Genomic DNA, 26866 nt, shown 5'->3' with positions numbered 1-26866 from the left:
TGCAGATGAGGCAGCTGACAGTGTAAAGGTATGTCAGTAGGGGACTTTGAACTTCCTTAGCCAGGGTACTGGACAGGAGAGTGGTAGTTAGCACAGTGTCATGAACACAGCTGATAAATGGTCACTTCTAGTGGGTGAGGACTGGAGGTAATAAAGATGGAACTAACAGACTGAACTGAACCTGAGCAGTATCACTGGAGAACTGGTCATAGATGAAGGTTTTTGGACTGATTCACACTAAGGTTTTACTGAGAATAAAGCCTTCTGACCCTACATATTTTACCTGTTTGTTTGCTGTTCTCACAGTGAGTTTGGGTGCAGATAACAGGAGGGTGCAACCTGGGGCTGTGATCTCCAGAACTGGACAAGAGGCCTAAGATAGTGTAGAAAGAGATGTTTATAATTTAAAGTGAGATTGGGAGTCTCAGGAAAGAAATCACTCTTAGATTCCTCTTTTATGACTTAGGACAGAAGCAGCAGGATTTCATTTTATCAGCATTCCCCTCCATGAGATTCTGTAATTAAACCCATTTGGGGTTGGTTCTGTATTTATTGTTTGTTACTCATAACATTTACTAATGCAGCAGGATCACTGACTTACAACTTTGATAACATTAAATATTTATCTATAAAATGTTTATAACATTAAATAGCACTGTATTTAATTCATCTGGTTTATTTTTTAATGTATGCTGTTTCACATTTAGACTACAGCCTAACTGTTGCTTTGCAGTTCACAACTTTTATTAACATTTTATTAAAATTTTTCATTAGGTAGAACTGTATGGATATCTGGGATGTAAAGGAAGGCTGGAATCTTGTTTAAAAATACTCTTTTTATGTGCTAATGTGTTTCACCAACCTCACCAGCCAGAAGGGGTTATTTTGTAGCAATGAGAATTCCGTCTTTGCTGCCATGGCTGTCCCAGGACTACCAGTCAACTATGTTCCTGGTATTCTGGAAGCCCAGGTGAACTCCCAGGAGTTCCTCTCTGTTCTTCCCCCACTTCCTCTGTTAGTCACTCCTTGGCATGCCCCTGGTTCCCAGGGCCTCCTCACCAATGCTGCTTGTTCCAGCAAACTGATACCTGTGCCAAGAGTCTCCTGGAACTTCTGAGCATGAATCTTTAAGCTGCCAAAGACATGGTGCCATGTTCTTAGAAGAAATGTTTTTGGAAGAATACTTACTCTCTCACCCCAGAAAACTGTGCTTGTGCTTCCATCTTGCAGACCTATTAAAAGTTTCTTCTTGCACCTATCTTTTTCCAAAGAGCCAAATAGGAATATATGAAACCATTGTTTGATTTATACTTTTCCTCGTGGAGATTTTCTTCTGATGCCTGGCAGAATGAATATCTTCCCTTCTCACTTTAGGACTAAAAGCAAGCCAGACAAACAAATCTCATGCAAGACAACCCACAGCTTCATGAGACATAGGCAGAAATTTCTGAGTCCCACCTTAGGTTCACTGTAGGACCCTGGGTGGGTTTACTTAGATACTAACGTGATCATCATCAGTAGATTGTAAGGATTGCCATGAAGGCAGCTGTCATGCTGCTCCGGCTCACGTCCATTCACCTGCTCTCCAGTCAGCAGATCCTAGAAGCCAGCCGGGCTATGGCCTTGGAGCAGAGCCAAGCCCTGGATGTGTGGTGTTGACCAGACTTTTACCCCTCTGTTGTAACTATCCGAGTGTGGCTTAACCTTACTCATATATCTCATATGAAAAGGATAACTGCGTAACTAGCAACCACTTTCCAGAGTGAAAAGGGACACCATTAATATTTATGTCAGGGCATTTAGAATAATGCATTATCCTAAATATGGATGAGCTGTAACATAAACTTTAAAAACCTTATTTTTTACTGTGTTTGCCTAGTTATTTCTAAAACCATATGTTTTATTTACTACTGTTTTTATATCTTTTAAAAATCTTCATTCTTGCCCAGCCGGGCGTGGCTCAGTGGTTGAGCGTCGACCTAGGATCCAGGCGATCGGGGTTCGATTCCCGGTCAGGGCACATGCCTGGGTTGTGGGCTCGATCAATGACTCTCTCATCATTGATGTTTCTATCACTCTCTCTCTCCCTCTCCTTTCCTCTCTCTCGGAAATCAATAAAGATATGTTTTTTAAAAAATCTTCATTCTTGCCTACCAGCTTCTTTCTTAGAACAGCTGCTTTATGGATTTATCATGTCTGATTAGTTTTCATTTCTAATTATAACTTACAACATGATTTATTTTCTTATTCCTGCCAACTAGAAATGTTCTTATTTTTATTTTCAATGCAGATGCAGAGTTTGCAGGGTGGTTCAGAAGCCATAGCCCGATTGGATCAGTTAGAAGCTGATTATTATGACCTGCAACTTCAGTTGTATGAAGTACAATTTGAAATCTTGAAGTGTGAAGAGTTGCTATTGACAGCACAGCTAGAAAGCATCAAAAGACTGATATCGGGTATGGTGTACATTTAACCACATAAGTCTGCAAAAGATTGAATACTTTACAAGAGAGAGTGGCTTTGCCTGAGGTTACAGAGCCAGTAAGTGGATGAGAGCCCTGTTCTGCCTCTGCAGGCATGCTCTTAACCATTACTTTTTGTTGCTGTTCTGTAACAGAAAAGAGAGATGAAGTGGTGTACTATGACACTTATGAAAGCATGGAGGCCATGCTGGAGAAGGAAGAGATGGCAGCCTCGGTGCATTTACAGAGAGAAGAGCTGCAGAAACTCCAGCAGAAAGCACGCCAGCTGGAAGCAAGACGTGGACGGGTTTCAGCCAAGAAAGCCTACCTCAGAAATAAAAAGGTGTAGTAGGTTACGGACTTACCAAATGTATCTTTAATCTTAAATTTTGCATTTATTCATTGATCCATAACTAGTCCTTAATCCATAACTAAAAACTCTAACCTAGTTTGTCACTGATACTTGCATGTCTTTTAAAATGACGTAAGTTATGGGGTGCTGCTTCAGAATCCTGCTGGAGTTCCTTGGTAATATATGATATATGTACTTATCACCTTTTTAATAGCAGAAAAAAATTTAGTTTCAAAACACATCTGACCTCTGATCTGGATAAGACATTGTGGACCTGTATTCGCTTTTATGGGGCAAGTAGGATTCTGTCTTATGTCTTTGTGACGCGGAAGCCTGAGTCGTCATATACTCTATCATGTCACTGTATCATACTGCCTTTGTCTTCCCTGGAAGGCTGCCCTGGACAGGTTCATCTCATGATCAGTACTTTTTAGGCAAGAGACTTAAGCCAGTATAGGTGAAGAATAAACAGTTGCTTTAAAAAATAGTTTACTGGCTTAAAAAGTCACTCCTTAAGATGCCTTTCTCTGGTTAGAAGAGTAATCTTTTGGTATAGCTTTGAGAGTGTTGGAAACTAATGTAAACCCTTTTATGTGGAGGACTTTTCCAGAAGGACTCAGGGAAAATGAAGACACAGTGTGGTGGCACTAAAACATTGCCAGCTGATAGTGTGTTATTTTGTAAAGAAGCCCATATCCCATTTTATTACTATGTTTTATTTTCATGTGATTAGAAAAAGCATACCTACATTTTCTTTATAATTCCGACTTTCTAGTTTTTAAGGTCTCTTTTAGTTCTGAAGTCTGGCCAGAAGTTTCAGATTTCATGATATAGTTTAAACCAGTCCTGGCAAAATCATGTTCTTTAACTCATCAGAGAGAGCTTAAGAGTTTAGGCCAAGAGTTATATATCCTTTTTGCCTAGACAGTTTAAAGAGTACAATAAAACTTAGAATATTCTGGCCACAGACTTCAGAGCTGAAAGAGACCTTTGAGATTACATAAGGATGTCCGCTTCTTCCACCCTACCTTGCTTCATCCCTTCCCTTCAGGGAAATCAGGAATGCTAGAGAAGTGTAATAGTTTGATAATAGTTTAAGATCCTGATGATTTGGCTTATGCTGCTTCAGTATCACAAGTAAGAAACTTGAGGTGGTTTACTTGGTATTTTGCTATGTTAGGTATATGTTAAGATTAAAATTTGACTTATCAGGTAAACCCTGGTATGGTGTTTAGAATCTTTTAAACTCTACTTATATTAAAACATATTTTATGTATTTATAGGAAATTTGTATTGCAAAACACAATGAAAAATTCCAACAGCGCCTTCAGAGTGAAGAGGACTTTAGAACCCATCACACAGTCCAACTAGTAAGTTTGTGTTCATGGAGACTTAGAATAGGACTTTGGCTTTTAGCCCTGGCCAGTGGGCTCAATGGTTAGAGCGTCAGCCTGCACACCGAAGTGTTGTGGTTCGATTCCAGGTCAAGGGCGCATACCTCAGTTGCGAGTTCGCTTCCTGCCCCTGGTCAGGGCGTGTTTGGTAGGCAGTCAGTCGATGTGTCTCTCTCACATTGATGTTTATCAGAATCTCTTGGGAGGTAGATTGTTTAAAATGTAGATCCCTAGATTTTAGCCTTATTGTTTCAAATAAGTAAGACTAAGGAAGTTTAATATTTGATAGTAAGCTCTAAGACAAAATAGTTTAAAATGTAAAATTACTTATTAACTTTTGTTTTAAGCTCAGACAAACTGGGTAAGGGAAGGAAATGGTGGTCAGGAAACAAGTCAATTCTTCCCAGGAAAAATGCATTCTTGTTTTATGTAACCATACTCATAACTTGAGTTTCACTTCAAGAGAGTACACATGGAATGCTTTTAAGCTGTTGTTTATGGAAATTGATCAGAACCTTTTCAAATATTTTGCTCATGATGGCTTTTTTTAATACCACCTACTTCCTCTGTGCTCTGATATGTGCCCTGGCCAATCATTGTCTGTTCTTGTTCTTTTAAGGTCCACTATTTGAGTTAGCAGAATTATACATATTTCATACTAAAATTGTTTAAGCCAGAGCCACAAAGATGAAACATTTTTTAGTTCAGAGATTTTATTCTATTTTACAGAGTAAACATCTTTAATTGGAAGTAAATGCAAAAAATAAAACAATATTTTTGTCATTGGGAATTATAAAATGATAATTTCTATTAAAAACTGATGGTGCTACATGCCATAAAACATTTTGTTTAATGTGTAGTTCTTTGGAGTTACCCAGCTTACATACTGGGAGAACTCTCTTTTCCTATTAACAATAAAAAGAAGTGGGAAGCATCGTAATTGAATTATATTAATTTTTTACCAGAAGAGAGAAAAATTACACGATGAAGAAGAAAGAAAAAGTGCTTGGGTTAGCCAAGAAAGACAGCGAACGCTGGATAGACTTCGAACTTTTAAACAGGTAATAAAAGTATGGTCACTGTATTGTTTTTCATTGCTACATACACACTGCTATTATAAGATTTCTTTGTGTGAGAAAAACTTGGTTTTCCCTTTGTTGTTTAGAAAATAATTCATGTTTTGATTGCATGGCTACCTTCCCTCCAGTTGTTTCCAGAATTAATATTCTTGTGACCCTTGTCTACCACTTGAGTGTAGTAGAAGAGGAATGGCCAAGGCCTCTGGGAAGCCTGGATTCCTCTTTGAGTTTTATAAAATTAATTAGTTTATAGCCGACTCTCCATTTCAAGCATTAACTTGTTATTGATTCCGCATACATCAACCTATGGTAATAATCTATGGAAATGACCTGAAGAATTAAAGGGCGGATCAGCATACACCAGAAATCCTTCATCAGTTGTCTTACCAGGCTAACCCATGACTCTAGACACTGATACCACAGCAGCTAAGTATGTCCTTTGAACTGTGCTTAAGCTGAATGGTTTTAGTTCAAGTGTTCAGGAGCCTTCCTTCGGCTCTCTTTGGCGAGGGATCATCTTACAGGCAAAGGAAACTTTTGATAAAATCCTCTTAGTATTACAGTGAAAAGGGGTAAACCTTGAGTTAAGTAAATGCATTAATGCTATTTAAGTACATGTAAGAAACTAATAATCCTTAGCCTTCTGCATATATATATGTGTGTGTCTGTTTGACACCATTTATATTGTATAATTTACATTGCTGCTATTATTTTTTCATATAAATTCATAACTTTCTTCAGTAAAGACCTTTTTAAAATCATGTGGTAATTTTGAATAGTTACCTAAGTCAATAAGAGGATACAAGGCCTTGATAAAGGATTTGATGATAAGCAGATGATAGAATTTGGTGATGACTGTTTGAAAGGTATCACACTTTGGTATCTGGTTTTCTGTATAACTATCACCAAAATTTCCCTGAAAATTCCAAAGATTTCCAAAATAACATCTTTCATTTGAGGGAGAAAATTGATAGCCATTAGTTCATAATTTGTTTTAATATAATCTAACCAGTTACAATAACGTCTGATTTTTTAGAGGTACCCTGGCCAAGTTATACTTAAATCAACCAGATTGCGACTGGCTCATGCAAGGAGGAGGAGTGCCACCAGTCCTGTGCCCTGTGAGGATCAGTGTGACTCTGTACCAGGAGCACTGCAGGTAGAGAAACGTGAAGAGGTGCAGGAAGGAAGTGGCAAGCTTGGGTCATCACAGATGGCAGAAGCCCAGAGCTTCGCACAACTTGAAGATACTTCATCAGTACAACTTGAAGCCACTTCATTACCTCTTGGTGTTACCTCGGAACTGCCTCCCACTGTTTCTCTTTCACTTTTGAATAATGTTGACCTTGAACCAGGTTCTGTTACCACCGATCCGCTCCCACCACCTGTTCCTCCAACACCCCCTCCCCCACCACCACCACCTCCCCCACCCCCGCCCCCACCACCTCTGCCTGTTGCTAAGGACAACATCCCAGAGACACTGGAGAAGGGTCTGCCTAGAGTGGAGGGCAATGAGAAGAGGATCCCTAAGTCTGCGAGCGCCCCTTCAGCACAACTCTTTGATAGTAGCCAGCTGGTCAGTGCCAGGAAGAAGCTCAAAAAGACTGCTGAAGGTTTGCAGAGAAGGAGAGGTAAGTGAAAGAGGTATTTTTGTGTTCAGCTGTTGAATAAAGTGAGGCATAATCAAAGGACTTTTTATTTCATAGGACCTTATAAAGCTTACTACATTATTTTATTTTTGGACATTATTTGATAGCAAACAGGTTTTCAAGGTCACAGGGCAGAATTCTCACCAGCTCACCTTGACAAATGTGGACAGACGCAGCAATGTGTACCTTCTTTAGCCATTGGGCATGTTTTTAAAAATAGATCTTCTGAAGTGATACTTGATCTATTTGGTAATGCATAGTAGGTGTCTCCTTTTGTGTAAGAAAGTGATTTTTAAACCTGGAAAATGCAAGAAAGGTATTCACATCAGAAAGCTTAAGTCCTCTGGTCAGAACTATCACACTAGGATGACTGGCAGGACAATGTAACATTTGGTCACATGTTTATTGAGGACCTTGGTATACTCTTTGTACAAAGAGGCAAAGAATAGGGAGTATATTTTTACCATAATCCAAGTAGAGTTTCATGTGTAAAACAACTAAATGAAAAGTATAATCACTATAATGAACCAAAATGTAATTTTTTAAAATTAAATATGTAACCCAGTCCCTGTCTGAATTCAGGTTGGGCTGGTGCATGATACTACTAAAGACCATCTCCCAGCTCCCAAACCTGTCCCCTTCTCTCACATGGGAAATGATAGGAGTACCAATAATACCTGACATGGATTGAGTCTTGGGATTTCTTTTTAATAAGCATAATTAGAATGCCCTGTGTTTGGCAACCTTCTGTTCGCACGCATGGTTCATTTGTGGACGGTGTTTCCAGTGTCATGGGCTAGCAAGTCCTAAAGCGTAGAGGTCATACTCTACATGGTTGACTCTGTGTGACCCCAACTAACTGTTCTCTCTCCTTTTCTAAAGTGAGCTCACCCATGGATGAGGTGCTAGCTTCCTTGAAACGGGGTAGTTTTCATCTGAAAAAGGTGGAACAGCGAACTCTGCCCCCTTTTCCTGATGAAGATGATAGTAATAATATCTTGGCACAAATAAGGAAGGGGGTAAAATTGAAGAAGGTACAGAAGGAAGTTTTGAGAGAATCCTTCACGCTTCTGCCTGACACAGACCCTCTCACACGGAGCATCCATGAAGCTCTTAGGAGAATCAAAGAAGCGTCCCCCGAGTCAGAGGACGAAGAGGAGGCTTTACCTGGCACGGAATGGGAAAACTAACAAGTAAATGCTCTAACTTCCTTCAGTAGCCTTTGTAACAGCTTGTATCTTGGATGATGAGGTCTGTAATATTTTATTGAGTCTGAGGCTTATTATTTATTGTACAGGCCAATTGTAGTTGGGTCATAAATTTGTAAACTTCAGGTTTTACTTCTGTAGTTTCTAGAAACTTAATAGAAAAGTACTTTTCAAAGATACTGCTATGTAAATGCTGTGTTTTATATCCAGCTCATTAAAAATTCTGCAGCACAGCTATATCCCAAGTAAAGAGGAGAGTCTTACCTAATATTGGGACAATCTTATCCGAGCTTTCAAAAACAAAAGACCTTTTCTAACTGAAATGTTTTGATTACAAACTTATGCATACTGAATTTTGATGTCTTATTAGCTGCCCACAAAGGCATTTTTGAGTATTAGTCTAGAACAGTAATTATATTATCTGATTATTGGCTTTTTAAGCCTTTAAAACTGAGGTTTATCGTTTTAAGGCTTATTATAGTTACTATATTGTTTAGTGAAAATTGCACTTAACATAATAAATATAAAAATTACACATATACATACCTTATTGAGTACCCCTGTGGGTATTGTATATACATTTGGCATTCTCCTAAGGTACTAGAGTGTTATACTCTGGTACATTTTAATAAGTTAATTATAATGTGGCAAAATTATAATTATGCTAAATATATAGAGCATCAGTAAAGATAATATATACTATAAATTAAGTAGTATACACCTTCACAACATTCACCAAAAGGAGGAAGACTTTTAGTCCTAGAGGGAGTAAGGAAAGGAATAATAAACTTATTTATTAGCACAGCTATTCTTAAACTTGCTTGATTATAACAATTACCTGGAAAGCTTATTAAAAGCACAGATTCCTAGCTTTCACTCCCCAGGATACTGACCAAGTAGTTCCAATGTATGTGCAGGAATACATCTGGATTTTGAAGACTTAATACAAAACGAACTATCCTTAGTTTTTATATTGATTATGTGTTCAAAGATACTATTTTGGTTACCACATATTACTAAAAGCCCTTTTACCTGTTTGTTTTGGGCATGAGTCCATCAGGAAATGTTCCTCTTCTACACTCCCAATCCCACCTCTTCCCAGCAGCATCTGCACATATCAGTAATTTAACAAAATGGGTGAAAAAAATCACATTTCTCTTGATAAGTGGTTGTGTGTTACCTTTAATGCACTTGAGCCAACATTCCAGAGTACCACAGTCCTGCCATGGGTCTTGGGCTTTTGGTATTCTTTTTTTCCAAGGGCCTTACTTATAGAGGTCCTAATTAACAGTCATTCTGTATGACTTACTGTTTATGGGCCCCAAAATAATTTCAAACCATTGTGCTGCTTGTACATATATGTACACTATGCTTTGTAGAGGGATGGAATACATCAGTGTGTCTACTTGGTGTGTGAATGTGTCTAGAGACCCGAGTGTGTCTGATGGAATCCTTTTGACACCGGATATTTGGAGATCGTCTCCCGCAATAGAGTGCTTGCTACCTATTGCTGTGCCTGTCTCCTGCTTAGAGCTTCTCAGTGAGCTGCTAAGCCTCTGCCTGAAACTACCATCTTAGTGCTGGTTGGTTAATCCCACAGCTGGGCCTTCACATAAATGAGTGTGTTTAGGCCTTTTATTACAGTTAGTCAGGGTGGATGGCCTACCAGCAGTTGCTCAGGCCAACCCGTCCCTGTTTGTCGTCTTCCATCCCACCAGATCCTGCCCATAGACATAGACACTGCAGTAGTATTTCCTATATTCAGGTATCTTTTGGCTGCTATTTTGGCCTTATATCAGATATCCATGATAAATACCACTTTGAAAATTGCCTAAAACTTCTTTCTTTGATTTTTTTTATGGCTGGTGTATGTAGTATAATGTTGAGAGAAACAGTGAAATACTTCCAGAAAATGTATGAGCTCAGATATCTGCAAAGCCAGTTTTAAGACCGTGCATCCTATACGAGAAGCAGTCGGTGGGCTGCTGTACCCCGCTGACTGAGCAGGCACTGATAAGGAGCTGTGTTCGCTGCCGCTGTGGTCTTGGGAATCTTTTTTAAAGGCTTTAGATACTTCCTACAGGTAGCTAAAAAGGCTGTAATTTGTATTTCCTATTACTAATTGGCTTCATTCTTAGAGATTTTAAATCAGTAATGTAGTTACATACTTCTTTGAAGAGCTAATTTCTCAAAACTTCATGAAGTAAAAAGCAAGGTCCCCTGTTCCACCTCATCCTCCTCTGAAAACTCTTCCCAGGGCCAACTGTAGGTAAGAGTGTCCTTGAAGGGCATTTCTAAATATAAGGAAATACATATAGTTATATGAACTTTATTCAGTTTCTGATTTGTTTCTTGTGGGGTCCTTCTTAAACTTATGAAGTAACTATAATGACACTGTCCAATAGAAATACAGTGTGAGCCACAGATATGATCTTAAAAAATTCTTATAGTCATACTTAAAAAAGGTAAAAAGGAATGGATGAAGTTGAGTTTACTGATACTTTATTTTATATGCTATATCCAGAATAGTGTCTTTCAAACATGTTTTCAATATCAAAAATGTACAACGTAATTTACATTTTTTTGTACTGGGTCTTCAAAATCCACTGTGTAGTTTATACTTACTATTATAAACTATGGCATAGCATATCTCAATTTGGATGCTAAATATTCAGTGTTTAAAGTGAAACGTCCTATCAAAACAATAAAATTGTATTGAGTGGACAAATATTTTCTACTGTTTCATAATTTAAGTTAAAACTTCATTTTCTCAGTCACACGCTCCACATGTTAAGTGCTCAAATAGCTACATGTAGCCACAGTATTAAATAACACAGAACTATACTAAAGTAAGTTAGCATTTATTCCTGTGCATGTCAGCTTTTATCTGATAAAGTAGGTCTTTTATATAAATGTTCCTGTGCCATAGTAAGCTCATAGATCTCAAACATGACTATTTTGAATTTTAAAAAGGCCTGGTAAAGCATCCACTTAAAGACCAGTATTAATCCTATCCTCTAAATGTCAGTATAACAAAAATTGCTCCCTACTGAATTGTAAAGATGTCATTTAATAGTTCTTATTATACTGGCAGTTTATGAGGCAGATATTTTTAGATTGTATTTTTCCTTTTTTGTAAATAGTTTTAGCATAAACTAGGGTAAAAAGTAAAAGTGAAAGTGAATCTAACATACCACCTTTTAACAGTGATCAAAACCAGTGTAATTTTTTTCATTTTTATTGCTTTTGAATATAAGCATATCCTTTTTGTTTTTAAGTGTCTCTTGTACACTGCCTGTATAAACAGCCATTTATAAGAAAAAGTCATCAGTGTTCATTCTGGATATTGCTAAAGGTATGAGGGAGTATATATATGTACTATCTTTAATAGGTCATCCTTTTTTAATACACTTTATTATTTCGTTTGTAAACAGGTGACTCAACAGAAAGGAAAAAATTCCTGCAGTTGCAGATCGATTCATATTTTTTTGAAAACAAATTTTAAGCACTTGGTTCCACAATTGGATTCCATTAGATCCAAAGTGTATTGGCTCAGTGATGTGAGAAAAAGGAAGCACAATTGGCAAGTTACCACTTTTCCAGTCATTCCAATAGATGGTGGTGAACATGAATTTTGGATGCGCAGTGTTCCTGACTAGAGTGAAGAAAAGGCCTTCAAGGAGATCCCTGGTTTTTTACCACCTTCCCCTCCTGCCCACCCACTTACATACTTGTAGTGGCCAGTAAAGCTGGGGGTCGCTATGAGTTGGAAGAGCACTGGGTTGACAGAGGTCTGCTGTGAGCTGTATTGGGACTGCTTTGAAATCCATTTTTCAGTGCACTGAATAGTCATCTGCTTGAAAATTACAGAGCTTCTTCCAATATTGGCTTATATAAATAGTGTGACACTCTGGAAAAGAAGGTTATCACAATAGCTATTGGACAGGTGTTGAACGAAAATCAGATGGAGATGCGTCTGGTGGAAATTTCCATGTTACTCATCTCCAGAGGATTTCTGTAGTGATAGTCAGCAGCATCTGGAAAGATACATACCTATGGAGTACATCTGGTAATATGTTTACCACAACATGATACATTTAACATGGCATATTTTTAGAAGACCACACACTCTTACACTTTGTAAGTTTCTGAAGTAAAAATTCCATGCTTTTAAAAAAATGGCTCTTCATAATTGTGAATTTATAATAGTTTGAATTTTATGTGCAGCTTTGTTTATGAGAAGCAATACTTTGTAATTTGATAATATTTCAAATTATTTTTGGCCTTTTTGTTTCAACTATTGCTTGATTACTATAACAACATGACTTTCCTATTGAGAATCAGAAATCAGGATTCTATAATAGGGATGCAGATGTAAGTCTTTTTATCATGTACCATTTTTTATTTTTATGCTCCACAGTGAAAAAAGTGTGCTCTACAAATATGCAGAAGAAAGTAGTTAGAAAAGCCTCCTTAGCTGGCATTTCACTATCTTCACATGCTTTGAGTGGAGTTTTGGGAGAGAATCTTTGTTATTGTCACTAAATTAAACATGTATATAGCTCTAGGTGCCCATTTTGCTGTAACGGAGTCCTGAAGGATGCATTCGTATGAATGGAGCTAGTATGTATGCTCGGCTAGACTGCTGTGGGCTTGAATGGAGGTAGATATGTTGGACTCCGTTTATAGTACTCTGTAGAGTGTAATTCTGCATAAGACAGATCTTGGCCTTTATATGAAGGAAGTCAAGACTAAAGTACCAAGAACTTTTATTTCTAGACTCAGAAAGCAGTCCCAGTGTAAAAGCCCTCTAATGAATTGGTATCCTGGAGAAAAAAGAAATGCTTGCACCTTTGTCACTTTAAAGTGTTATTTCCTTGAAAAAAATTACGGAGAAAATTTTCTGACAACAGGTCATATAAAACAAAATCTTTCTGCTTAAATGTTGGTGATAACGTTTGATAAAAGTCAGAGCTTTTGCGTGGCATGTTCACAATACATTGGCTTATTCTAGCACTATTCTCACATCTAGTCTGGAAAGAGGAGAAATGCAGGTCTAATAGATAAACTAGTCTTCATCCCATGGTGGGGAGGGAGGGAGGTTTTTTCCTGTCTACCATCAGTAAAGCGTTGAAGCATGCTTTCTAACCCAAAGAATGATAGGTTTGATTGTTAATGTATTTGAAAAAAATTTTAGTAAATCTGCAAACCTTAAAAAAAATCATGTTTCAACTTTATGCCTTTGGATGTTTACTCCGTTTTGTTTTCATTTTCATTCATTGACATTTAGAAACACAGGAGGATGCAGTGTTAAATTAACAGCAAAAGCACTGGAGCTCGCGTGTCTAGAGGGAATTGCTACCCATTTGGTGTTACAGCTGAGACTCCTTTAAAAGACAGGCAGGCTCACTTACAAAAGGGTCCTGTGACCTAATTCATGAAGGTTATCTCACACTTGAAGATGAGTAGGTTAGAGCAGACAGCTGTGCTCATTCTGTGGTAAATAACTTTCTCCACCACATTCACTTCCCTTCGAGACTCGGGTTCCAACTTCCACAAAATTGCATGTTACTGCAAGTCGTCAACCTTTTAGAGTTCTCACAAATAATAATAAAATTTAAACTATGGTCGACTTGTCTATCAAGATATGACCAGATAAACCCTCATTTTAATTTAAAACAGTTTTAGAACCCAAGAGGAATTATGTAGGCAAAGTTAAATTCTTTTTTTTTTTTCTTCTTGCCCCAATAAGATGAGCATCTTTGGCCTTAGTATTACTTTTATATATATTTAGTTAGGATGGTACCTTATAGATGATCACATTTCCAGTTACAAACTTGCCTGTACTGGTTTTAAATATTTGACAGCTATATTTCTGTTAATGTATCATTTCCATATTAAGAATCCACAAACAGCTGCTTGCTTATGCTAAATTAATTCAGAAGTTAATTTACCAATCTAGTCTCAACTGCATTATATGTAAAATAGGGAAATAAGTAGGTGGTGACTCGGGGGATGTTTTGAGGTTAATATTACTTACTGCTCATTTGAATGTCAATGTTAAATATTTCTCCTACAAATGCAACTAAAATTATGTGCATATAACCAATGTGGCATGTATAGAAAAGGAATTTCTAGTGTTTTAAAATCCTAATGGTACTATAGTGTAGCCATATAAGGAAATGCCTGGCTAATGAGGATTTTAAAAGGTGAGCAATTGTCTTGCATACTTGATGTATATTTTATAGGCTTCTTGAGTTTGTGAGCAGCATAAAAGCAATCATTCTTTAATTCTTCATTGTGGAACTGAAACATTTCTATAAAATGCATTTTTCAAATAGACTCTTAGATATGGCTACAACACTTGATCAGGTGTAGTATTTCCACAGTGGGACTGTGGGGCTTTTCTTATATGAAACCATAGAAAAATTTCAGCACTGTTTTGTATGATGAAAGGACAAAAATCCTTGTTTCTACAAAGCTGAACTACGTAGCAATATTTGGTAACGTGGTGTGACCACTTTCTTAAACCATACTTTGGCCATAGCAGACACCAAGAATTAAAACTCTTACATCAGTGGAACAACAGTGAATGGGGAGCATCCTCTCTGTTTGGAATGGGACCAGTATACAATTAATACAATTTAATTTTATACATTCCCTGAGACTCCTTTTTTTAAATTACATTCACTGAGTGTGTATATATATTTAAGTCAATGCTTTTAGCCTAAGAAGAGTTTTTTCTTTCACTAAATATAAGGTTGTGGTGGTTTTTTTTTAATCTTTATAATTTCATTATTACACACTTAACATCAGATACCAACCTGTAAAGTACTAATGGGTCCTTAAAGGCCTTATCAGGGAGTTGAAATTTCATATACTTTACCAGGTTATTTGTAAAAAAGTATTTTCCAACAGCTGTAAAACATTTCAGAACTGTGGCAGACTCATTGTTAACATGCAACCATTTGAGAGTGAAAGCAGAAACCTTAAGTTTTGCCTAATTCTTGCACTGAATTTAAATAATATAAAGTTAAATGTGCATTTTAAACAGATTTTATTCCCCATTTACTGCTTAGCATAGAAGAACTATGCTTAGTGTTAGAGGATTGACCAGCAAGACTTATTTCAGATGGAAGAGAGGTAAGAAGGTAGAAGCACCTTACTGCTGGAGCATGTTGCATTTATTTAGTGCTACTGAACAATTCAGTAGTTATTTCTGAACTTTGCTGCAGAGTGCTCTTTAGTTAAAGCACATTAAAAAAATCTCTGTTAATTGCTTTGTAAAATGAAGCAATGGTATTTTTTATCCTATAAATATAGGCTAATTTAAAAGTTTTTCCTACAAAATGAGTTTATATTGCTGCCTAAACTATCATGTATGTAAACAGAGGTTTTTTAAAGGTGAGAGGGAGTCTGGAGAGAGAGAGAGAGAGAGAGAGAGAGAGAGAGAGAGTGTGTGTGTGTGTGTATGTGTGTGTGTGTGTGTTTTAAATGTTTGCCCACTGAATTATTTCGAAGATGCATTCATTCTGAAATCTTCTCTTTTGCCCACAGTAAATGTACAGCCTGGCATTTGAAGAATTTAATTTCATTCCAAATTTATAAATGTTTCTCCCCTTCTCCATGCATTTATGATGACACTGTAAGGTGCACGTACAGAAAATACCTCTGAGATTGATATATTAAATATTTTATCAATGTTATTTCACACTGAATCTCAAAGCAAGCAATTGTTTTGAGGGTTAGGAGAAAGTTTTTGTGTTTTTTTAAGTCAGGTGTAACTTAGAGTAGCTCATTTTGGGGAGTTAAGGAAGGACCATGGAAAGTGATATTTAGACATGTACAAAAGGTATAGGTGTTGGTTATAGAGCTCGGTTTTAACAAGGGAAGTTTTGGGTGGTGTTTTTTTTAACTTGCATGTTCTATGGTTAACTAACAAAGAGTATAACAAGTATAACTTTTCCCAATACTAATTATATTGGTTTTAAGAAGTCTCCATAATCACGAGATGGCATTTTCCCTTCATCTGTGAACCAAAAGGAGTAGACAGAACAACCCATACAGTGACTTCTGACTTCTTCAACTTGGACAGAATCCCCACTGTCTCATTGAATTTCTCACTGTGCTGTATGTATTGCCAAGGTTGAAACCGTAATATATAGTTTATGAGAAACTGAAGGCCACAGATCATTTTGCATGAGTAAAGCCCATTAGGGCTAATGAAACTGACATGTTTTTTAGCCTTTCCGGTCAAATGACAATTTCAATGGCAAACCGATTCACCATTTAGCTAGCTTTGTGCAATATAATGGTAGAAGCAAAACACTAGCACACTGTGCTGGGCTTTAAGGATGCTGTGCACAGGGTATTGTGAATGCCAACTCTTGCAAATTTACAATACAAAATACGCTAAATTAACATTCTAAGGTATTAAAAGTACAAAGGAAAAACTAAGCAAGCATTTATAGCAATACTCTGAAATCAATAATTGTTTTGACTGTTGCCTTTTGCTCTTTAGTGCAACTTTTCTGCATCGTAATTGTATGCTTTGTATTTCATGTTTTTTACACTCATGACTTCAGAGTTAAGTACTTGTACACCAAGTATTGCAATCACTTTTCTCTTCTTGTACATGCAATGTAACAACATACAGTTTTGGTGCTTAACAATTTTCTTTAATAAAAGATATTTATTGAGTTAACCTCATTTTGTCTGTTTAACATTGGTGATAGAGACTGTCACTTCATTTCAAATAGCATAGCAAGTTGTACACTTGTTCTGTTGAACAGGATTCTGAGACTATCTAATAGGGGGAGATAGTTGGCTTTATGCTTGAACTTAGGACTAGCTTAACTGGATTCCAGCAGATACTCTTACCCAATGTTAACTTGACGAAGCCCCCGACTCACAAGAGGCACACGTCTAAGGGAGGCATCCTTTAATGGACGTAGGTCCCAGATGCTGCCAAGCCCTCTGTTTACCCAGGTCCTCATTTATAAAATGATGGGCTGAACAGGATGAACTTTCGGACTTTCCAGCTCCGGGATTCTTTATTAAGAAGTGAGAAGTTCCGGCCGGCAGCGTGGCTCAGCAGTTGAGCATCGACCCAGGATCCAGGAGATCGAGGTTCCATTTCAGGTCAGGGCAGATGCCCGGGTTGTGGGCTCGCTCCCCAGCAGGGGGTGTGCGGGAGGCAGCCAATCAGTGACCCTCTCACATCGTTTATGTTTCTCCCTCTCCTTTCCTCTCTCTGAAATCAATAAAAACGTATTAAAAAACACCTCTAAGGAAGGGCCTTACTTCCATGTATTCCCTCCACAAATATCTGCGCCTGACCAGAGGGCTTTGATTACTAGGTGGTTTTTCCATGAGTTTAGAGAATAGACTAAAAAGAGGAGCTTGAACCAAACTGATAGAATATCACCTTCTGCCTCCTGAATTAAACTTAGATACATTAATACCAATCAATAGTACTTGAGAAGGATCCTAGTACCTAGTTCACCCTTGTGAAAATCATGGTGCTGTTGGTGTGGGATGGGTTTACTGGGTGGGTTTCTCTGCGGGGTTAGTCATCTTTACTAGGACAGGTGAAAACCACCTGAAAATCTAGGCCTGACCAGAATTCCTTACTCCTGTGCGACTCTAAAAAAATCTTTGGTGCAAAAATCCCTACATTCCTCACATTCTGACAGAGACTGATTGACAATGACTTTTTTTTTTTTTTTTTTTGACAATGACACTTAACCATATTTCCCAAGCAGTCCCTCTTCCACGGGATCCCCTCTCCATAGAGACCCCCCGACTCTGGCACACCAGATACTTTCTCCTTCACTGTTAGCCTTTTCTCCGGGCTCTCCACTAAGAGCCTTGGTCATTCGCAAGTTTTCTCGCTCACCAGTTATGTACACTTCTCTTTCTCTAAACCTATTTGTCAGTTGCTTAACCACTAATAGACTGATGACCTATTAATTCTACTGAGTTCACACCGATCCATCCTCTAATCACAGCAGCCGCCGCCTCTTTCTCTCACTGGCCACCTCTATTTGCTCTTGGCTGTTGCAGTGACTGACTCCATATGGTCAGGCCATTGGGCATCTTCCTAATCTCAAGTTTCTCCGTCACTGATTCCAGTGGCCAGGCCCTGCAGTACATCCAGTAGCGTCCAGGACTCCTGCCCCCACGCTGGCTCAGGAAAACGTGCACCAACGCTGCAAGGCCTCCTGTGGGGAGACGGGTCTGTCTCCCAGGCCTTTACCCTTAGGACCTCGCTTCTGCATGCTCATCTCGTGCCTTTCCACTGGCACGTGTCTGTCTAAAACGCTTCTGTCAACACGATCAAAAGTCTCCACTGAGTGTTAATCTGAAAAGCAGGCGGGCAGTGTGTCTGGCCTTCCCTGTGTATGAAAGTTCTTAATCAGAACATTGAAAGAGAATAAAGTTAAGATGTGAAAGGAAGGATTTCAGTCTGATTTAATCTTCACAATTCTACAAATATTATTAACCATTTGAGGTACAAGAAAAGGGTTAGATACTCAGTTGTCCACGGTGACGACTACTAAGGGGCAGAGCTTTGCTTCAACCCCTCCCTTATCCCCCAGAGCATCTTCACCGTCACTCAACCCTGTGAGATCCAACTAACGCACAGCCATCAGTTCACAGAGTCTTGAGCTCTAATTGGTCTCACTCCCATGACCTGTGTGTCATGATGATTCCCAGTCCCAATATTTTTTTTCTGGCCTATCTTAAAACACTAGATCTCATGTATTCAGCTGCCGGGTGATCTCTCCATTTGGATGCCTCCTACCTATCAAATAGAACACATCTGGCACGGTTCCCTTGATCCTGCCCTTCCCAGCTTCACTCATCTTTCACATTCAGAACCTGGAAGTTACCCTGGCCGCCTTCCTCACCCTCACCCTCACCCTCACCCTCACCCTCACCCTCACCCTCACCCTCCACAGCCCGTCTTCAGCAGGTCCCATCAAGCCTACTTCCAATTTACATTTGACATCCATCCACTGCTTTTTCTGTGTCTCACTGCACTCTGGTCCAGACACTCTTCATCTCAGCTAGGCCCCCGCACTAGCCGCCAAACGGATCTTTCCACCGCCGTTCTTCCAACTCACCCTGCGCCCACAGTCAGAGTGGTTGGGATCATGTCTCTCCCCTGCATAAAACCCTCCAGTTGCTTTCCATTGCACTTAGAATAAAAGCCTAAATCTTGAAGGCAGTTCATGAAAGAAATTCACATGACCAATGCGCATACACCAACAACTACAGTCTACCTCATTAGTAACGAACGTAATTAAACCAAAGTGAGAGACCATTATGCTCTCAAGATGGTAAAAACGGAAAGATGGACAGTTTCAAGGATTTCGAAGAAAATAACTTTCATACACTACTAGCGGTAGTGTAAATGGTACAACTATTTTGGAAAACTACTACACATTAGCTACAGAAGTTGGATGTATGCTCACCCTGCGACCCGGCTGAAATATGTAAACACTTGACTCAGGAGACAGCTGCAGGACTGCTTACAGTTTCATTCTTCACAACAGTCAACCCAAACCACCTAAGTGTCCATCCCTGATGACAGAACTGTGTATTCCCAGCGGCATACAGTCATACAGAGGAGTGCCACTGGATAGAAACGAAGGTGACTACACAGTTCAGATGAGTCTGACAAAGTTGAGCAAAAAGAGCCAAAAGGAGTAACGTGATTCCAGTCACACAAAGTTAAAAATCAGGCAAAACTAAACGCTAGTGTTTAGGATATTATTTAAGCAGGAAAACTTTTTAAAGAGCCAAGAAATGATTCCCATAAAAACCAATGGTTTGGTCACATTTAGGGGAAGGGGGCTTTATGACTAGCATTCTGTGTAGCCATCAAACTCCAGTTTGTTGACCAGGGTGGTGGTTAGATGGGGGTTCACTTTACAATAACTCAAGTGAGCTTTACATTTATGTTTCTGTATTTTTCTGAATAAGGAATATGTTTCATAATAAAAAATGCTTTTTTAAAAAACCCTAATAGAGTTTTTTTTAATAATTCTGTAAAGTCGGAACATCGGAGACTAGATGCTCCTGACAGTCTGAAAGGCAGCACAAATCATATGCATTTCCTTTTTTAATAGGACAGTTTCAGTCACAGGTCACGCAGTGAATATTCTGCAATAAGCAACACTTGAACAAAAAACTGTACCTTCATGCTCGCTCTGTAGGAAGAATTGGGTGCCACGGAAAAATGCAGGATTTCTATTTGCTGACACTGTGTGGAAACGCAAACCTAAAGGATAAAAAAAAAAAATCCAAAAATATGTCAATTAACGTTCAGTTAAATATTGTGGCTTCAATCATCGATAGTCCACCCTAAAGTCCTAACATGGCAGTAACGGATTAAAAATTAAAAGAGGAGAACACCGGACGAGAAATGTCAGTAAGAGCTTGAAAGACGCCTGGGAGGTGAACGACCCCAGCCGAGGGGGCTGACCTGAGTCTCCTCTTTGAAAGGTGGGGGTGAGGTGTAAGTGCGAAAAGGGGAGAGGCAGGAACTCTAAACAGAAGCGGTAGACCCCACCCCCCATCTTCCAGGCCCTCCTTTCCCACTGCAAGGTACTAGAGGTTCATTCTCCGGGTCAAACGAGCCAGAGGAGAGCGGGACTCCAATGGCAGGTACAAGGGGAGGGCAGAGCTGCTGCTGAACACCTGGGGGGGCAGTTCCGGTCCTTCAGGACTCGAGGAACCTCAGCTGGGCATCTCCACCCCCAGGAGAGTCGGGGGGGTCCCTCTGGAGAAGCTAAAAGGCCCCAGAGGAAAGACCATCGTGAGCTGGTATTTGTGGGTGAGGAGAGAGATTTACCAAATGACAAAGTTGGTCTCCCACCCAATCGTCCTACCCCCCGAGACACCAGCCCCCCGCCCCAGAGCTCCCAGAGTCTCGTTGTAGAATATGAACAGACTGCTTAGAATCACATTTCTGGGAAGTTCCCACCCAGTGGACGGAGACTAAAACTAAAAGTAACAGAGGACAATTCAGGGACTAGGAGGAAAAAATATTGAAATTACTTGTGTCAGAAAAACAAAGCGAAACACTGTATTCTCGAAACAAGAACGTGTTGCAGCAAAAAAGAGTAGTCTGAAAACAAGGAATGACCCTTAGAAATGGAACCTGTGACGACGGACATTAAAAATTCAGCCCTCAGAGCTGAGTAACCTGCTAGGCGGTGAACGGTAGGAAAGAGGATTGGCTCAGCTAATCCAGTGTCTGATTCATGCGGGAAGAGAAGTGGAGGGGGGTTATTAACAACACAGGACACTGCTGTTCTCTCGGGCCACAAACCCAGTTGGATCTTCTCTCCCGTGGAACTGGAGGGCTCTCGGATGGGCCTCTGGGGAGAGTCCAGTCAGACAGGCCGCGGGAACGGACGAGAGGCTCTGGGCCCCGGGGGAGAGCGCTTCCCGGGGAGCAGGGGGCGCGGGCCTGCAGGGCAGACGGAAAGTTGGGGAGTGGAGATAACTCGTGAGCACACAATTCTTTCAAAAATTCTTCAGTGACTGCCTGGCCGGCATGGCTCAGCGGTTGAGCATTGACTTAGGATCCAGGAGATAGTGGTTCAATTCCCAGTCGGGGCACATGCCCAGGGTGTGGGCTCGATCCCCAGTGTGGGCCGTGCCGGAGGCAGCGGTCAATGACTCATCACTGATGTTTCTGTCTCTCTCTCCCTCTCCTCTCTCTGAAATCCGTAAAGATATATTTTTTAAAAAAAAATTTTTTTCAGTAAACAAGAAATCAACTGACAGCTCTAACGGCTAAGGGTGGGTATTTTTATAGGTAAGGGACACGAGAGCGTGCCTGTGTGCCCAGGTACTGATGGAAACAGAGACTACAAAGTAAAAGTGACTTGAAATAACCACTATTGTTTCTTAGGTAAACAAGACTACATTTATAATTAATGAATAAAAGAAAATGGAGAAGGAAATTACCCAATTCAGGCATCCCCAACATCTTGACCTCAGCGATGGAAATGATTTAAATTCAAAGGATTAGGGAGGTGAAGAGTATCTGTTTTTTTTTTCAAGTACCCACCTCAATTCTCCAGAGTTATGTAATGCACATGAAAATAGCAACAGAGCTATTCTGGTCAATAATGGGTTTTCTAGAAAAAGTTTCTCCCACTGTATTTTCACTGGATTTTTTAAAAGTACACCGATTGGATTAGTCCACATTTAAGGTGGGAACTGTTATTATCCACTTGCTCAGCAAGTAACTTAACGGTTCTACAGGATTCACTGCACACCGACAACACGCCCTTGTAGATACACAGGTATCTGCAAGTCTAGGGCGTGGAAATAGGTTGTAAAGAAAAGCAAGTCTCGCCCGCCTGCCTGGTGTGGCTCAGCAGCTGAGCATCGACCTATGAACTGGGAGGTCACAGTTCGATTCCCAGTCAGGGCACGTGCCCGGATTTCGGGCTTGATCCCCTGCAGGGGGCATGCAGGAGGCAGCCAATATGATTCTTTCTCATCATTGATGTTTCTGTCTCTCCCTCCCTCGCTCTGAAAACAATAAAACCATATTTTTAAAAAAAGCAAGTCTCTGCACTCAATGTTCAGTAGTGGACGTGAATGTTAGACCCACCCAGTGGCCCCCAATGTCTGAAACACATCCTGGCCATCAGGACAAGACCACGTGGCAGGGAAACAATCCTCTGGGAAGGGTGTGGCCTCATCACCGTCCACGCCTCCAGCAAGTGCCAACCCCTGGTAGTCCAGGCGTCCCCTCACGGAGGTGGAAAAGCTGCTTCAGCTCGGAGTGATTCTAACAGCCTAAAGCCACCTTAAGTTACTGTCCTAGTTACTCTGCCAGGTGATCCAAAGGGCCAAGACCACCGCTAGATTACACAGCTGTCATCTCTGACCCCTGAAACAGCTGGCGCTGGTCCATCACAAAGCCCGGGAACCGCTCCTGCCCAGGCTCTGAGGCCCAGATGTGAGAGGAGGGGGCCTGGGCACGCCAAAGTGTGGTTTGAAAGGTTAAGAGCTGTGCTGCTCTGTGTTGGTGGAGCTTCCAGAAAGACCCAATTTACTCCCTGGCAGTGGCTGCTTCGCTGGAAGAGTCTGATTCGGCTCCGATCAAGAATCTGCTGTTAGGAATGTTCTCTCTGTATAAAATGCCTGCTCTTTCAATAGCCATCAGGGAATATGGAAGAAGAGTGAAAGGAGCAGTGACGACCAAGAAGCATTTCCTAGTCACAGAGAACGTCCCTACCCGAGAAGAAATCATTTTATTCTATTTTTGCAAATGCAAATAAGAATGGAAATTTAACATGGTCATTTTCACCATGGAACGGGCTTCTGTCATGCTGCCAAGTTCTACAATAACCCTAAATGCCTCTCATTCATCCCCGTGCTGAGGTCTGGTCCTGACGCTCCCTCACAGTGGGTCAGAACTGAGAACCACTGCCTTTCTCTCAGCTGGAATCCAACCATTTTACACCTTTAATTTTTTACTTATTTCGTTTTTAATGTGCAGGAGGCTAATAGTCTGGATTTAGGATCTGGCTTTAGGCAGAGAATTTTTCTGGAGAATTGAGTGAGTGCAGTGAAGTGGAGGGACTCCTGGGGGGCGGTAGTCTTTAGTTCTCCGGCTGTGTGAGCTTAGGCCAGGCACTTACCTTCTCTGGGCCTGTTTCCTCCACTGAGGAGCTGGACAGGCGAATCTGTGAGGTCCCTTCCGATTCTCACATCCCGTGGGGCTCTGAGTGGTGTCAACCAAAACAGCTCACTGCAGGCACCTGTAAAGGAAGAATGCGCCCGACAGCGCCCTCGTTTCCGAACAGAACAAACGGTGGGATGGACTCTCCCCCCGGGTGGACACATACCGCCCCGGCAGAGTGAAGGAAGGCATCTGTTCTAAGGAGCCCGGCACGCCAAGGCAGCAGGAGGCGCCTGCAGCGTGCACCTGCCTTGTGGCCGAGCCAGCTGGCTCCCAGGAGTCCACAGAGGGCCGGAGAAGGGGCGAGTGACGCCCAGCCAGCCTGGCTCCCTACTTAGTCCCCAGCGCAGTTCTTTGTTCTGAGGTTTACCCAAAACCAGAAGATAAATTCTTTTCCTACAAATTCACATGTGAAACTAAAGGGCTCTCTAGAATGTTTGAGACTGTTCTCTTTGGGCCCTGGCTGGGTAGCTCAGTTGATCAAAGCCACTCTCTGTACACCAAGGTAAAATCAATTAAGAAAATATATATATATTGTTCTCTTTGGTTCACCAACCCCCTTTTTTATATCATAGCTTCACAAAACTTATCTGCTGCCCATTATATATTTTCATATTTTACAGCCAAGAGCTTACAAAAAAGTTGCCCTAGTAGCTTTGAGAAATCATTTACATATAATTTGTACCCATATAAAATGGACAATTCGGTGAGTGTTGACAGTTTTGCACACGGTGAAACTGCCATCACAATCAAGACACAGAACATTTCGTCACCACCAGAAGTTCCCTTTATCTTTTTGCAGCCCATAGGCACCCACCGACCTGCTAAACTACAACAGATTAGCCTGCACTCTCTGATTTTACGTAAGTGGCATCACACAGCTGCGCTCATGTCCGGCTTCATTCGATGCATGACCACCACTCCTGTTCCACGCATGAGTAGTTTGTTCCCTCTGTTGCTAAGTGGTAGCCCATCGTATTGATGGTACTTCATTTTGCTTATTCATCTGTTAATGGGCATTTGGGTTATTTCCAGTTTGGGGCTATTGTGAGGACATGTTTTTATTTCTTTCAAGCAAAGGAGTAGAATGTCTGGATCACATGGTAGGTGTGTCTTTAAAGAAAGTCCACAAGATGTGGAGATAACAATAAATGACCACCAGGCACACCTCTGCCCTCAGAGGGAGCAGCGTTTGTTTCCTCAGTTCGGGGCACTGACGCTTCACCCTGTCCTCTCAATCTATCAAACATTCTAGAGATGGAAGAAGAGGTTGGACTAGTTGTAGACCACCCCTCTCACCTGCAGAGGAGGGAACTGGGGCCCAGGGAGATGAAAAGCCCTGCCACAAAAGAGCTGCGGGCCATGTCCAAAGGTTTTGGCAGGTCACATGTGTGTGAAGAGCCCGGCACAGCACACGAGTGTGTAGAGCGCTTCATGGGGGACATCGAGAGGAGCTGCACAGCTCAGGGATCCAGCCCACACTGCACTTCTGGACCGTCATAGTTAGAAAGGATCTAATCCTCACTTACACTGGATGACATACCTTGTCTATCTAGAATCTGGTGGGGAAAAATAGTCTTACATGAGCTTCTGACAAAGCCCCAGAAGCCCCTGGGACTTACCAGACACGTGCAGAGACCGCCACTCAAAGAGCTGGGCAACACCTCGCCGGCACCTTCGCCACACGCACACCGCTGGTGATGGGCTCGGCGGGCATTCGTTCAAGAGGAATCCAGTGTGGAAATATTTGTTCCTGTTTCCATTCTTGTTTGCAATAAAAATGGAGTAAAATCATTAACTGACCACATCTCTTCCTTAATCCAAAACATAAGCCTAACAAAATTCTAATTAAAAACAATAAATTCATGTTTGTTCTCTATTGTCAACACCATGCATCATTCTTGGAGGGATATTTGTAAAATCACCTTTAACAGTAACAGCAAATCTCATTTCAGATGGGATGGCATTTTAAGTGTTGCAACCAGGCAGACCAGAAAATGCATATCTAAAGGGGGAAAAAAATGTGTTATTTGAAGGCATGTAACCATAACCTGACAGCAAATAAAATTAGTTTAATTTCTCCCAGAAAAAAAAACACTGAGAATTTGTGATATGAAAAGAATATATTAGTCAAGCCTTTCTCTGTATGACTTTTTCTTGACACACACAGAGAAAAACATCATAATGAAATTCAGAAATTCTTTGAACCAAATAATAAAGAGGAAGAAATGGCAGCTTACTGAACAGTGCTGTTTATCACATTTACAAATTTGTCAGTTTTCTCCAAGGCAGCCCAGGCTCTGCAGAGAAAACAAAAGCCCCATCATCGCTGCAGTTGGTTCTATCGCCCGAGAATTGGGCTGAATTCTGAAAGCGGGTCTGCGGCGTTCACACTGCGCACGTGGCCGGTGTCGGAGGGACCGCGAGGCCTCGGCTTGGAGGACACGCTGCTGGCTCGGGCCTGCGGCCAGGGCGGACGGGCCTTCCTCCGAAACCTGGGCCTCCCGGGGACACCAAGGGGGAGCGAGCTCTCAACCGGAGAAGGTGTTTGCCGAAGGCTAAGAAGGTTCTCTGGGTGGGGGGTGGGGGTGTCATCAGCTTTATCACTGCTGACCCCCTTTATTTGATCCCGACTCCAACACCCCCAAATCTTCCCAGGGGGGTGGAGACAGGAATGGCGCACCCCCGAGTCGGAGTACTAACTGCTGTCAGCCTGACTGCCAGCGTTTTTAGCTTCCAAAAGGTGTCGCCGAGGTTCCCGAGTCCAGGGAGCGAGCCTGACCCGGCACAGGCGGGAAGCTGCATTTAAAGCACAGTTCAGGGCTTCTTGTGTGTGGTTCCCCCATTACTCCTGAAGCAGGCACCTCAGGAATCAAGGAGCTGGGTGGGAGTACTGCACACTCCTAGCTCTGTTTTTTACCCCAAAAGTTATAGCACAGTCTTGGGATCAGATCATAATCCAGCAACAAGAAGGACTGAAAGAATCCTGGTCAGCAATTAGCAA

General features: G+C 40.9%; 1 protein-coding gene across 1 annotated transcript in view; it reads left to right on the top strand.

Moving 5' to 3' along the window:
- Positions 1-13357, top strand: part of JMY (junction mediating and regulatory protein, p53 cofactor) — a 63199-nt gene extending 49842 nt beyond the window's left edge. Inside the window, exons 5-11 of the mRNA XM_081133643.1 lie at positions 2291-2456; positions 2618-2805; positions 4098-4184; positions 5174-5269; positions 6324-6918; positions 7819-8129; positions 11579-13357. Of these exons, the coding sequence (XP_080989769.1) occupies positions 2291-2456; positions 2618-2805; positions 4098-4184; positions 5174-5269; positions 6324-6918; positions 7819-8126 (1440 nt within the window). The 3' untranslated portion in view covers positions 8127-8129; positions 11579-13357. The remainder of the gene's footprint in view (positions 1-2290; positions 2457-2617; positions 2806-4097; positions 4185-5173; positions 5270-6323; positions 6919-7818; positions 8130-11578) is intronic.
- The last annotated feature ends 13509 nt before the right edge of the window (positions 13358-26866 follow it).

Source organism: Miniopterus schreibersii, assembly GCF_964146895.1.
Source record: "Miniopterus schreibersii genome assembly, chromosome: 3".
Classification (NCBI taxonomy): domain Eukaryota; kingdom Metazoa; phylum Chordata; class Mammalia; order Chiroptera; family Miniopteridae; genus Miniopterus; species Miniopterus schreibersii.
The sequence above is the reverse complement of the archived record's forward strand: the minus strand, read 5'-3'. Positions and strand labels throughout refer to the sequence as shown.